The 14997-nt window shown below is 40.5% G+C and overlaps 1 protein-coding gene across 1 annotated transcript in view; it reads right to left on the bottom strand.

The window, feature by feature from the left end:
• Window positions 1–413: 413 nt before the first annotated feature.
• The window catches only part of RAPGEF5 (Rap guanine nucleotide exchange factor 5), a 163170-nt gene continuing 148586 nt past the window's right edge, over window positions 414–14997 (bottom strand). The window contains exons 24-26 of the mRNA XM_032686305.1: window positions 12009–12073; window positions 7436–7490; window positions 414–4099 (exon numbers count right to left, since the gene is read on the bottom strand). Coding sequence (XP_032542196.1) covers window positions 3981–4099; window positions 7436–7490; window positions 12009–12073 — 239 coding nt within the window. The 3' untranslated portion in view covers window positions 414–3980. The remainder of the gene's footprint in view (window positions 4100–7435; window positions 7491–12008; window positions 12074–14997) is intronic.

Genomic DNA, 14997 nt, shown 5'->3' with positions numbered 1-14997 from the left:
ACAGCACCGTCAGGGATGACTGATGACAGGGGAAAGCATTTGCTGTCCTCAGTGAGAGGATCAAGTGCCAATAAGCAGCCTCCAGAGGATATGAAGATAGATTTACTCCTCCCCTCCCCCACAGGGACTTCTCATGGCAGCTCGAGGCCCCTCTTTGACTGCACTGTGATGACAGGGCACAGCTGAGACCCCATTAACATCATTCCTGCTTTGAAACATTGGTACCAGCAAATCCGACTGACCAGAGACATACAAGCAGCTCTGAATGGGGTCAGGCTCCTGAGCCTCTACGCGAGTCTGCATCCACCTCAAAAAAAGCAGTGAGGGTTTGTGGAACTGAATGACTGGAAGTAAAATATTCCATATAGGAACAATAAGTATGTGTGGTAGGCATGAAGGCACAGAGCCCAGACTTCATTAAGGTAGTTTTTATATTTTGAAAAGCAATATTAAAAAACACTGGAAAATGCAAGATAAACATAACAGTTGCTTCTACAAGTTTTAACCTTGTATTGCTTGGCCATTTTGACATATAAATTATTGCTTACTAGCTCTCATAAATACACGACACAATAATATGTACAGGCAAACAAGCATGAAATATGCAAAGGAAAACATTGGCAACATTGATTCTGGTAAATCAGATTATTTCATACATACCAGGTCTCATAATGGTGGATAACTACTAGCTGTAGTCCCTGAGAAGTCAGGTAAATACCTTGATTTGGGGGCTTCTATTTTATTACTTTTAATGCAAGCTGACACCATTATGGCACTCAGAGAGAACAGGCAGGTGTTCTTACCTCAGCTCATTGACTTCATCCCAGTGTTTAACAGCGTATAAGATGACAATAAATAGGCTATGCAAATAAATATTACTCTGCTAAAATGTTTAGTATTTACATCTTTCTTTTTTTTTGCCACTGTTATGCAAATGAAATTTATTACTATCCAAGATGGTGCTGGAATCAACAAGCTATGTCATAGAAACATTTAAATTTGTTGCAACAAAATCCCACATCAGAGGTATAAAGTGACATAGCTCCTTCCTTTGTTATGTATAACTGATCCTCCTAGCTACTATAAAAAAATTGCAGAGTATTTAAGCCTAGGTGTGACTGTGATAAACTGAATTTACAAGATTTATTAGATTTTATCCTATGTAACCTAACTGCATTATTGAAGGATGTAAAAAAAAAAAAAAATCACAAAATATCACCAGTGCTGGACCCTGGCAGAGGCTCTATAGTATTACCCTTCCCTTTCACAGGGTTTACTTACAGCTCTTCTCCCAGCCACCTCACCTTCAAACTGCTTGCCAGTCTGCAGCAAAGCTCTGCAATACTTCACCTGTTGAATGAAGTCTCTGAAGGGCCTTTTTTTAAATTAGACATTAGCTACAGGTTAAGGCTATTTGCCTTTCTTTTATGGTAACAGTTAAAAGGTCCATATTTTCAACATGAAACTGATGCAGACATGTTGGACCCTGCGACCAGAAATTTATATCCAAGTTATACAGGCCACTATAAAAACTAGTTTTTAAAGTTATAAACAGTATGGCTAATTAGTAGTTTAACATAGATAACAAGGTTAATTCTGGCTATATGCCTTCAAACCGATTTTATGCCAGCTGCAAGGGGTAGACAACAGCTGATTTAGCGTGAAATTACAGTGGTGCAGATAGCCAACACCTCAGCTGGCTTGAAGCCTACTGGTACAAGTTAACCCAACCCTTTACTTCATTTTGCATTGGCAGAGTAAGGAGCCTTCAAGGTCACTTTAGCAGGCTTTCAAATCAAAGCTGCAGCACAGAGTCATTATTATCCCCCCCCTTTTGTTTCCTTGTCTTTTATTCTTCTCTGGCATCGCTGTTGCTTCATCAGCAGTAACTACCCAAAACTATCACAGAGCCAAATGCAGTGAACTGAGAAACAGCGTCACTTTCTCACCCTGAATACCTTCTAATCCTCCCTCTCCCACAGATTTCAAGAGAACAATTTGTGGACCAAAGAGTTACACCATATGAGCGGAAGCATGGTCTACATACAGGCTCCTAAAAATAATGCCACAGTAAAAAACCAATTCACAAGGGGGAGCTCAAAACCCAGGAAACCACCCAGGTAATGCAGTTAGGGTGGGAATTCTGAGTGTTGTAGCCAGAGGAAGAACTGCAATAACACAAGCAACAAATCGCATCTGGTTTTTGTTCTTACATTGCAAAAAGGTGCCCACCACAGCTAGTATCTTCATCTGAACAGTTTTGGTCTGTTTGCACTAAAGAGTTATTTACAATATGTGCAGTCACATCTACAGAAGAACATAGGAAATTTTTACTCCATGGCCAGCAAGAGTTTATTTTTTTTTCTTTTTACTGGGTAAAAAGAAGACTTTTTTTTCTAAAAAAAAGAAAAATCATATAGTATTTGATAATAATAACAAAGTACAAGCAAATACATTTCTGAAACATCTGTTTCCTTTACAATAGATCTATACAATATTTCACAGATGGGAAAACTGAATGCATTCTACAGATTCCCCCACAGACTACTTGTTAAAGCTGCTTTTTTTTAAATCCCTTTAAACCAGAGATAACACAATGATGAAGAGCATGCTACTTCAGTATTCCCACATTTTAGTAAATGAGCATTTTCTTGGAAGTCTTCCTCATGTGGAAAACATACAATAGAGATGGGCAAGCGATGCTGTGTATCCTCCCTGCTGTGCAAAAGGACTGTTGCCATGAGTCAGTGTACAAACATGTGCCAGACCGTGCAGCACTCTGCACATTGCCTGCAGCATTCACTAGGTTATTTCAGGGCAACTTCTTAGCACTGAAAACCAGAGCTATGGTTATGATGGTGCTTGAGATGTAGGTCAGCTGTAGACAAGACTTTAGAAATGCTGCCTCAGTACATGCCCAGATGTAGTACTTGTAGCTACATGAGAACTGGCTAGGGGAAGGGTATGAGAGGGACAAAAGCAGTAAAGAGACCCCGATGCTGAGAGCTCGGTGTGTATGCAGGCAATTACAGTGGTACCCTGTAAGGTGCACCTTTCAGTTCTTTAAAAACTAGAAGCATGTGCAAGTTAGGTGAAGTTTTACCTGCTGAAATGGTATTTCCAGGAGATGAGTTAGGAATATAGGTGGATCTAGGCATTGCCTCTGAATAGACATCAAGGAGGCTGTAATCCAAGCAGAAAACAAAGCTTCTGCTATAATAATTTATAACGTGTTAACTGCAGGACCCAGTGCTAAATCTGAGATAACTGAAAAGGAAGAAAATAACATGTTTTCAGTATACAAACAATTGTGTCCATGAATTGCAACGAAAGTGGATTGGCTCTTACAGTGTGGATGAACAGGTTCTTAAAGGGACCATAACAGCATGAACTGTTTACTGCTGATCTCCACAACACGACACACACTTGAGTTTCATCTGGTTGTGCTGCCTTGTTATATTCCCATCCTTCGTTGTTCGCACTTATCTCAAATACGATGCTCCAGTGGACTCAGAGGAACTGCAGAGATTGCACATTATTTTTGGCAACAATACTTTGGCAGCCTTGAATTAGTGAGGTACATATGTGGTGAACTGGGAATCAATCCCCTTGCGGCATGTTGCTTGCTGAAATGTTTTGCTGCTGTGACATGATGATTCCTTTCATTCTAATACTGGCAGAATCTGCATTGAAAGCTACACAGGACCAAACAATATTTTCACAGAAACCAAGCTCCTGAGTTCAAAGGACGCTGCTCTGCTCCCTCACATCCCAGTGACCAGTGGGAATGGCACCAAGCTTGCCCTGCAACTCTGTGAGCAGCTCCTTTGCTGGCTCTTGCCTGATTTTCCTGCGCATGTTGTGTGAGCTACTGATAAAACTCAGTAAACTGTTCTTATATAGGGAAGCAACATGCTTGGCATAAACATTCACTTAATTCAAAGTGCTGCAGTTACAAGGTTATAGGAAGCTGTGTACGCTCACACTCGTGGCTCTATCCTGTGAGAAAGCTCAAACAGAGCTTGCTGGTTGTCGATGACATGCAGGTGATGGACATATGGCTTCAGCTCATGATGCTCTTTCGAAGGAACTTCATTGCCTGTAAGACAGGAGAAAGAGGATGGATCAGAAAGCTGTGCCTTGCCTGCTTCTCTGTCCTGTGTTAGAAAGTCACTGGTGTGCCATGTGTCAGGTGCTAGACAGTCAAAAGAAAGACAGACAGTAATCTTATGCAAAACCTTATGCATTGCACTTAAACAGTAATGCTGTTTAAGTGCAATGCATAAGGTAACAGCTTGATAGAGAAAAGGGGAGAAGAAATACATACGCAATGCTGAGCAGCCAGCATGCACAAAGGAGGGACAAGTGGACAGCAAGAAGCTGACTCTTCCCAAGAGGAAGACTTACTCCTGCTGGCAGTACAGGCAGTCCATTCTCTGTTAAGGGTTTCCTTTGTGCTGCTCTTCCAGCACAACGGGGCCTTAAGCATGGGTGGGCATGCTTAACAGGGCCTTAAGCATGGGTGGGCATGCATGGGACTCTAACTTTTAAAAAATCTTAACACGAGTTCAGAAGACAGCAGGCCCTGGATGAGTGTCTTCAGAGCCCGGTGAAAGGTGACAGCACAGCAGATGGATACGAAAGCTCTTCAAAGCTGCTCTGACAGGCTCCCACGTTTTGATCTGTTATGCTTTTGATTTCTGATCTAGTAACAGAGGCAAGAGTCATGCTGTCATTTCATGGGAGTTTACACAGCAAGAGGAATTAGCTGTGTAACAGACAAATTGAAGGGTGGTTTCAATGGCAGATGTTCTCTGTTACAAGCTTTATACCCATCATGGGCTTGTGGGAACTCGTTGTCTGTGAAACGCTCCACCATGGCTGGTACTAGCAGAAGTGGAAAAGGAAAAACTAAGCCCATGGCCACGAGATCCATCAAGACAGACAGAGAAAGCAACACTGATGACTGCTGACAAATGAGCAAAGGTGGAAAGCTCGCTTCTAGTCCGTGTCCTCAAGGAATTTTTAATATTACCATAAATGGACAAAGAAAACTCCTCAGAATTCCCTGAACCAATTAGCTTAATTCACACACTTCCTCCTTCTCCTTTGTTTTATTATCATCCTTTTCTCCACACTCTCCAGCTATACGAGGTTTCCAGGAATCAACCATGCCTTGTTTCTGAAGATCAGTGCATGATGCTGTGTGGGCAACATGGGATGTGAATGCAGCCAGTTCTGCATGTGGCTGCTAACAGGGTTCCTGGGCAACTATTTTAAAGAGCTATTTTGGAGCAGCCATCTAACTTGAGCAATGTCAGAGAGAACAGGACAATGTGATAAATCTGTGTCAGAATACAGAAATGACCTTTTTGTTCTGAGGGAACAGGATCTCAGCAGCTGTGCTGAACATACTGAAAAACATTTGTATTTCTCATTAACACCTCAAATGACAAAAGCTTGAATTATGTTATTTTCTAGGGCTGTTTTTCCTCACTTTGGAAATGCTATTATTTGTTTTCAGCATTTAGGACACAAACATGTTATTTCCAATAAAAAGGCATTTCAGTCTTACTTGGAACCTAACCAGCTTCTAATCCAGAAACACTTTGGCCTGCAAGCTTAACACACATGATACAGTTCATAAACAATAATAATATTCCTTGCTTAGTTTTGTTTGAATTCTTTCCTACAGTGAGATGCCTGCTGCTCTTAAGCCAATCTGGGAATTGATGCAGTAGAAAGACTCACATTTCTGAGAGCAAAATAAGCCCACTAGAAAAGGAAACTGTCCATAAAGTCTCAATAAATATTCAGTGAATTCATTTCATGCCTAAATGAATTTTAAGAAAAAAAAAGTGCCTACAGGGATGTCTGTATAAGCTGCTTTTTAAATGCCAGCTTCACAATAAATCAAGTCTGTAGCAAAATAAAATAACAATCACGTACTTCAAACTACCAGATTATATGGTAAATCTCAGGTATTAACCTTAGATTTCTGTTGCAAGACTTAGAAAACCACTTGGAAAAAGAAAAGGCAAAAATGAGATGAAAGATGTGCGGAGAAGGTGCAAAAAAACCCTCACATCATTAGAAGGAACCAGTGCTACATTTTATAATGCCAAATAAGAGATATTTTAATTTACAGGCATGGTTTGGATTAACCAATATTTCCTTCATTATCTGAAAAAAAAAATAAAAGGCTCGAGGCACATCTTGCTCCTTCTCTCTCTCTCCCTCTCTTATACATATATCTCAAAATAATACAGGAACCATAATTCTCAAAGGTACCTGTATTTATACACAAAATGTTATTATTCTTTTTGCTGGAGTCCATACGGACAGCTGTTGAAAATTCAGCTGGAAAAAAAAATGATTCGGACTCCGTTTTCCCCAAGGCTGCAGCACAGTTTTGAACTCGTCTTTGAAAAAGAGGTTTTAGTGGCCTCAATAAATGACATGTTTACTAGGTTTGGCTTAAAAACTAACCACTTCCTAAAGTAGTGTTGCTTTTGTCCCCTTCCTGTATTTAACCTCTCTGCAGAGAATAAGAAACTCTGAGAAGGAGAAAACGAAGTTTCTCCTCTGTGAGCAGTGGAACAAAGCAAGCTGGGTTCTTCTGACTTGGTCCCTTAGGGTTGGATTCTCTGGAGGCTAACAAAGCAGAAACAAAACAAAACAAAACAAAACAAACAAAAAAAGCAAACAAAAAGAAGTCATCTATGCACCCGAGGCACTCACAGCTGTTCCCATCAGCATAGATCCTCCAGTGTCTAAAGCAGACAGATTTTTATTTGCAGCTTCCCCTAGCACAGGTACTAACACAACACCCCCCATTTCTTTCTACTCCACTTTTGTGAAACCCACAGAATCTTCGTACCTTCCGGACTTCTCCAATTTTGTGGAATGACATTAGGAACCCAAAATAAGCAAACAGTTGTTCTTGGTGAAAAGCCAAGTGAAAAGCTGTGGTGATTAATGCCATCTTTTAGCTACTGGAAGCCAAGACAGCTGTGAATCCATTACCAAAACACACAGACTGGCAGGAGATTGAGTTAACTTGGTCATAGCTGGGAAAGGGAGAAACAGCAGCATACACCAGAGGCCTCCATTATTAAGTACAGCTGGCACAGATCTTACACAGGGTTTTGAAGAGGTAGTAATTTTTGTAGGAAAATAATTTCTTAAAGTTTGGAAGCTGTTTCTACAAACATTTTGTAAAGTAAAACTGCATCCATTTCTGTTATGTTGATCTTCCAACAACTATGCCCTCTCTTGCCAATTGGTTAAATAATTGTTGTCCACATTTTGCTGCTGTAGTAAACATGAGCAACTGAAAAGAAAACAGAGGAAAACCACCAAAACAAAACAAAACAACCAACAAACCCTCAAGGGCGTACAAATGCAAAATAAGTAGGAAATTTTGGCTACTCACCAAATTGGTTATTTCTGCAATGTCTCAATGACCGAACAGTGTCTGCAATCATGTGCTGCAAAGAAAAGGCAAAAAACATTAGTGCAAAAACCTGAGACAGATTCTGTCATTAGAAAAGCCTGAGAAATCTCCTTGCCCTACACTGTACAGCAAAAAGAAACTGTAATAAGGTAGAAAATGAAGACAGCAGGAGAAACTTTGCCTTTATCTTAGTGATACCATTTGATGAAACAGGGTTACTCTAGATGTCTTCTTGGTATCACCCTGATTAAATGAGAACAACTCCCTAAGAGCCCATGGGAAGTGGTCATGGAAAATAATCAAACAATTGCTCATTTTTGTTCCAGTGACTTTTATTAAACTGAAAGCCTACAGCAAGGAAGTCCTGTGGACTGGGTGAGTCCTCAGAGCTCAACCCCAGCTTTAGTGCATTATCCAGGATATTCTGTAGTCTGCAACCTCTCCTTCTGTCTCCACATGTTGTATAATTAGACTATAAGCCTCTTTGTGGCACAGACTACACCCCTTGGCATATACTTGTATAATGCCTAGCACAGTCAGGTACCAGTATCAGCTAGGCAGTTTTCTGCAGTATAACCAGCACAAAAAAAGCAGCCCGTAACCTAAATGCTGCAGAGCAAGCACCCTGACATCTCCGCAGGCATGTACCAAGTAAGACTACCCTGTAGGTATGCTATTTTAACAAAAGCTGGTGCTAAACAGGGATATTGGATCTTCACTTAGACTACGCAGAAGAAATAAAGGGTTTAAGTTCAGTTTGTCATTCAGGCTCAAGCCTTCAACTTACAAACACTGAGACTGTTCACTACAAATCAGTGGAGTGAGTTCATTTTCCCTAGATACTACCCGTAAAGTTCTTAAACCATTACTTTTCCTAATTTCACTGCTTCTGTGGCAACTCTTCACCAAATCTAGTAATTAATTGAAGCAAATTGCAGTTATCAAGCATGATCTGATAGCTCATGCAAACAGCTAATGCTCTTCTCATATCTCCCTCAAAAATGATCAGAGGTGGAAAGGATTAACTCTCTTGAGCAGACTATGTTTAAGACCAGAACGATGCAGAACAGCTCATCTCTCAACCCCCTGGGAGAGGTTTACAAGGCTTCTCCACAGAAAAGCTTATCACAAGAGTTTAATGGAAACTTCATATTCCTTTCATCAGTGAATCAAAATAATTTTTCTTGTTACCCGCTGTGATTCATTTGCCATGAAATCATCAATCTCTTGTGCTGATGTCCTTGCACTGTTTATAATGAAGCTCTAATGAGATGATCTAGATTTCCTGATCAATAGTGTAAGCACTGGGAGAGCTAGAACTTCCACCAATGCTGCTACTGTGATGTTTTCCAGCATTTCCCTTCGCATTTGGATTTTAGAAGTAAGAGAGGCCCTACTATCACACACACTGTAACTTTTTGCTGTTTCTTCTTTGCAGTCAGTCAGTGTGAGGGTCCATCCCAAGATTAGCTTCTGGAGGTGATGCTCTGGTAAAGGAAGGACCTCTCTGTGGAACACTTCGAGCAGAATCCCAAATCTCCCGGCTTTAGCAGCCTAATTAGGAATTTCAGCTCTCTGGGATCCAAAAGTAATACAGAAAATCAGCCAATTTATCTGCAAAGCAAATGCTATCTCCTGGCTGTTTAAACAGGTGCATGCATACTGTTAGTGTGATGAGTAACACACCTTTAACTGCAAAAACTCAGGCTTGAGGGTTGCATAGATATTCGGGGGGTGGGGGTTGAGAACCCTCAGCTGCAGCACACAGTCCTTCCAGATGAAGGCGCTAGGTAAGCTGGTACTATCGAAAATGGTAATGGCCACTGACCTGTATTAGAGTTTGCTGAAGTGTGGATAAGATATGTCATTGCTAAGATATGGCTAGTGGCTGACTGGAGAGAAAAACCTGAAGAAACTGCCTTTCAGTGGTTTCTGACCAAGCAGCTCAGAAAATGCCATGGAAATACCTTGAGATGTAACAGCATAAGACCATATTTTCATTTATTCCTTCAGTTGAGGAAGTAAGTATGATACCAAAAATCAATCTAATGCTACTGTAGACTAGATTTTACCCAAAATGGAGTTAAATAAGCCACAGCAATCCCTTCACTTTTTGCTAAAGCTAGGTAACATTCCTGAGACAAAAGATCATTTCACTTTCTTCTCTTTGCAAATTTCCTTCTTTATATTTTGAATTAACTTTGTCTCCACTGCAATCACATCATGTCAAATCAAATTCAGTCACGGTAGGGTTGTTGAGGTCTAAGAATATAAAAGAAGCAGGGACTGTAGGGAGAAATAAGATCTTTTATTAAACCAACTAACATAGTTGGAAAAAATAATGGTTCAAACTGACAAGTCCTCCTTCAGACGAGATGTTTAATGCAAAAATGAAATATTTCAAAATACTGATCCAAACGGAGACACAAGAAACCATCTTTGTGTTGATATTCATAAGTAGAAACTCTACTCATTTATAACAGTAAGTTCCTTCCCCAAAGCAGTAATCTGCTATGGTAGAATAATTCTTTTATTCTTTTTCTGCAACAGCAAATTTGCAGGTGAGGTTCACTGGCTTGATCCAAACCCAGCAGGAGTCAATGTCAATCCTAATTTTTCTCAGCAAAGGCCAGAAAGTGCTCAGCACTTCAGTGTTCAGTGCAGCACACCAAGGAAGACATTGTTCTTTGGGACAAAGCCCTTATAATTAGAAAAGAAACATGGCCTGATGTATATGTGATAATGTGTGATGCATCTTGTTAGTTCATGCCCACTGACTAAATCCCTTAACATTCAAATGAGCCAGTGTAATACCAGTGCACTGCCTGAGTTTCCACTACACTGATATTTAAATCTCTCCTAAGCCCCTACTTCCTAAGCTGCCACTATTGCCTGCATTCATATGTACACAGGGTTTCCAAGAGCGTGATCTGACTAATAATTTGGAGGAAGTATCAATCTGAATAACCCTTACCCCACGACCATCACCTCAGACTCTCCCCCCTGCCATTTAAAATGCCCATTATCCATTTGAATGGAAAAGGTGAAATCCTGGCTTACTGAAGTCAATTAGCAAAGCTCTCACTGCCTCTGGAGACACAATGGTGACAGGAAGGACTGGAATTCTCACCCAGCAAGCCCAGGATACATTAACCATATACATGATTAAACAACAAACAAACAAACAAACAAGGTCTGCTAAGACTGAAACAAGAATTAGATCCTACATATTCACTAAACAAATATACGGGCCAGTGGGGGGATTTTAATAACAATTATTGTGCATCAAGGGCTAGTTTAATTTACATGTTAATTGGATGTACTTCCAAGAGGCAATGAAGAAGAACATGCTAATGAGTTTTATGCAAACACCTAAAGGTCAAATAGTTAATGGACTTGGGACAAGAAAACCTTTCGTTAATGCAAATCAGTGTTCTCCTAAATTCTGCAACAAGAAAAGGTACAGAAATCAAATAGAAAACACAAAAAAAAGGAGCTCAGGTTCAAAAGTCAAACTCTACATCTGCTTGTAAGTTGAAAGTCAATGTGCATTATGATAGGATGTGAAAATAAGTTCAACATCTGGTTCATGAATAACTCCATGGTTGCATGTTCATTCTCAAACAAGCATAAACACATGGAGAAAATAGTTGGAAAGATTTCACCAGGTACAGCCATCTGGACTAACAGTCCTGTGGCATACCTAGAGCAATTGGGAAAAAACATTTTGGTTTCTTGATCAAATACTACAGGCCAACAAAAAAAGCAAACCAAACAAACCACCACCATCTTCACCACCAAAATAATCCAAACTTCTCTACTCCATCACTGTTCAGATATACAGATTTTGGCTTTGTGCTGTGAAAATATTATATATATAAAAAAAGGCAAACTAGGGAAATCAAACCTCTATCAGTAATATTATGCCAGAGTAGATGTCATATGATGTCTAGAGTGAATGTGGCCAAAGATACAATGTCAGTAAGTGCCCTTATGCATAAAAGTTAAAATAGTGATATTTACAGTCAGTTTAATTCATATTTCAGGCACTATTTTCTTCATCATCTAACCTAGATCAAAAAACTTCTCTTTCATTCAAAATCCCTGGAATTACCATATCAGTGGCAGGTGATAAAGTAGAGGAACCTTTTCTTAAGTGAGATACTAGAGAAGCCTTGAGAAAAAAAAAAGGAATGAAACATAATTCAGAGAAAGCTGAAGCAGGAGAACTTAACTGATAAGAAATAGTCCATCAGGTGGTGCAAAGGAATTGATCTCACCCAGTAAAAAAAAGGAGTGGACTGTGTGATGGCCATTAGTGGCTTAGACATTTTACACAGAAGTGGAGGAGGAAGGAAAGAGAAGAGAGAGGAGCAGAGGAAAATGGCAGGGGAGATAGACTGTTGACTGTTTTCTCATGCTTGCTCTTTTTTACCCATTTTTCTTCCTGATTTATCCAGAAGAAAACCTTTTAGTCTTACAAGATAAGGAAGGGAAAGGGAAGAATAGGACGTGACTCTTTTGAAAAACAGGAAGGACAAAATTAGCTTACCAGCTTTTCAAAATTAACAAGGTTATCCAGAAATGTTTTATTTCCTTCATGGATGAATGTTACATCTGAAAAATAAAATAAAGGAAAAATAATTACTTTTCATGGTTTTGTTGTTTAATGCAAAGAAATAAAATTACTAAACAGCAACAAAAAGAAAAAAAATGGAAAGTATCCCATTAAAGATTGACACAATACCTTATAACAGTGGAACAAAAGTCTGGTTTAATGACGACATGCAGAGATTATTAGACAACAACACTAGGTACACATTGCAACAAGAGTATTTTCAAAAGGGAGCATGGATTTCTTATTAAACCTGGTCTGTGTTACTTCCAGGGTGCATAACATACAGGGGATGGTTGGGAGCACAGGAGGGTATCCAGAGGGATGGCCCTGCAGGGCATGGCTGCTCTCCCCACACCGTGGTACTGGTCCAGATATGTTGCCCATGACTATGACTGTGCCTGGGCTGGAGCTGGTCAGTCCCTGAGCCCAGAGCTCCATGGGGGCAGAGAGCTCCATGGGAGCAGAGAGCTCCATGGGGGCAGAGCTACCAGATGCTGGAGCTGGCTCTGACACCCTTTCATCTCTCTCTGTGGGACACTGACTCTGAAGTCCTCCTCCTACAGCAATGGGCAGCCAGAGAGGTTAAACACAAGGTACTAAACCAAAGTGTTATGGCTAGGAAAAAACACTTGTATGCAGTGTTGTTGGGAGAGAATTTGCAAAGGCAACAAAAAGGTCAGAAGAAAAGGAAAAGGTCTATATTTGACTCCAGGAAGAGAACTGAACACAGTGTAATGAACTGGAGGGGGGGAATATCAGGCAAAATAAATGTTGCCAAGTTAACACTACAATTACAACAGTAGCTGGTGGTCATTTTCTCTATTTTTCTAATGCATATTAGGACAGAAATCAGAACTATCTTGGGCATTAAATACAAAGAACATGAATAGATCTCCTGTGGGGTCTGACTCCAATAGTGCAACTAGAGATTACTGAAAATACCAGCAGGAGCACCACCACCTATCAGCTCTCTCCTGGATGTGTGGGTAACCAGGAGTGCCAGGAGGAGTCAGCGCTATTGTAATGAGATGTCACTCCAATACCACTACTTCTTACAAGTCACAGCTGTGTCTGCCAGCAGAAGAATTGCACACAGTAAACAGGACATCTCCCTCTGTGCAGAAGTACCAACCTCCAGCCCACCAGTCTGTGCATCGCAGCATTTCTTCTGTGCTCATCCCCAGTACTCCCTCTGATGCCCACATGGAGCTTGTGGTTTTGGGGGATTTTAGGACTGGAAACCCACAGCAAATGCTGGAAGACGCTTTGTCACCTCCCCTTCCCCTACACACCTATACACACACACACACACACACACACACACACACACACACACACACACACACTCTTCACCCACCCCTACCTTCGCCCTCCCCCAGAACAGCCCACCTAATTTATTTCCTTGGGTTTCAAAGACTCACTCGGTGCCTGAAGGGCATTTTGTAATTGCTTGGAATTGGAATGCTAATGGCCTCATATGCTGGTGGAAACCCAGGGCTGGGACTCTTCCCAGGGGTGATGGAGAGCTCCTGTGCCCCCAGGGCAGCTGGGCTGGGGTCTGCCTGGGGCAGGCAAGATGCCAGCCTGGCCATGAGAGTCCAGCCAGCCCTCCTAAGCACATGCAGAAAGCACAGCATATGCTGGTAATGCCTCCAGCACCTCTCTGTCCCTGTGCAGCATCCTAAAAATCAGGGGGAAAGGAGGGAGCAGGACCCTCTACACCTCTTCTGCTGGGCTGCTTTGGGGCACCCAGGGAAAGGGACACAGAAAGGATACGACTTAAGGACACAGGCATTACTTGTCTCTATATCAATGCAGTTAAAAACTGTCCATCACTTCTAATGAAAAACTTATACTGGAAGCAGAAAATTCCACACAGCTTTTTAAGTCAATGAAAGCAACGTGTATATCTCCGAGGGCAGAAGGAACAGAAATTTGCTTTGCAGCCAACAACTAAGAGTCTAGATAAATTCAGCGGAGCAGAAAATTGCATCTGAACTAGGTTGTAAGGGTATATCACAGTATTTTATTACACATTTGAAAAATCTGCCTGATTTTCAAAAGCTGTATCTGTATGCTACGAGAGCTCTGCATTTAAATTTAATTAACTTTTAAAAGGACACTCTGATGTTATTTTTCATAATTGAAGAATCTTCATTTTTTTAATTGAAACTACTTTTGTTCCTCTTGTGTTGAAATAGAGTAATTTGTTGAGTTACTAATATTTTCTATTCTATCCATGACTATTTTACTGGTCTTGGAAATGACCTTAATACAAAGATGTTTGATATGGAGTAAAGTCCTTTGTACTGTGCAATACTTTGGGAACTACCAACATTGGCAACATCTCCTTATGGACCACTGTATTGAAAAAAATTACTGCAATAATTTCAAAGTCTCCTTGCTATCTCCAATACATGCTAAAACAGAGAAGTTGCTTAGGTGCATGTTCTTATACACTATATTGTAGTGCTGTGCAGACATCATTGCTACAAGTGACTTGTTTATGTTTGCTGCCCTTGTTTGCAGTCCAGACATACTCCTGAACACCAGAAAAATATTGATTTTGAAGCCTTAATAATTGTATCCATCTGAATTAATGCAAACTGCTTTGATGTGTGCAAAGAGGGGAAGCGTCTGATGGCTCCCAAACTGTCACCGACTGATCTGGAGAACTGCCTGCAAACATTTTACAGCAGCAGCAACAGCAGGTTGGGATACATGGCCTAAAGAGAGTGCTTTCGGAATACAGGAATAAACAAATGAATTTACCATGTTCAAAGACAAGGCAGTTAATAATTAATGACCCCAAGACAATGGAAAATTTGAAACACTTGCTACTTAATTAGCTGCCCAGCTCACTGCATTAGCAAGTAGTTGCACTTTCTTTTAATAGATTTTTGTTTTTTAAAAATAACTTTAG

This window comes from Chiroxiphia lanceolata, chromosome 1, assembly GCF_009829145.1.
Source record: "Chiroxiphia lanceolata isolate bChiLan1 chromosome 1, bChiLan1.pri, whole genome shotgun sequence".
Lineage (NCBI taxonomy): Eukaryota > Metazoa > Chordata > Aves > Passeriformes > Pipridae > Chiroxiphia > Chiroxiphia lanceolata.
This window is presented reverse-complemented; position numbering and strand designations above follow the sequence as displayed.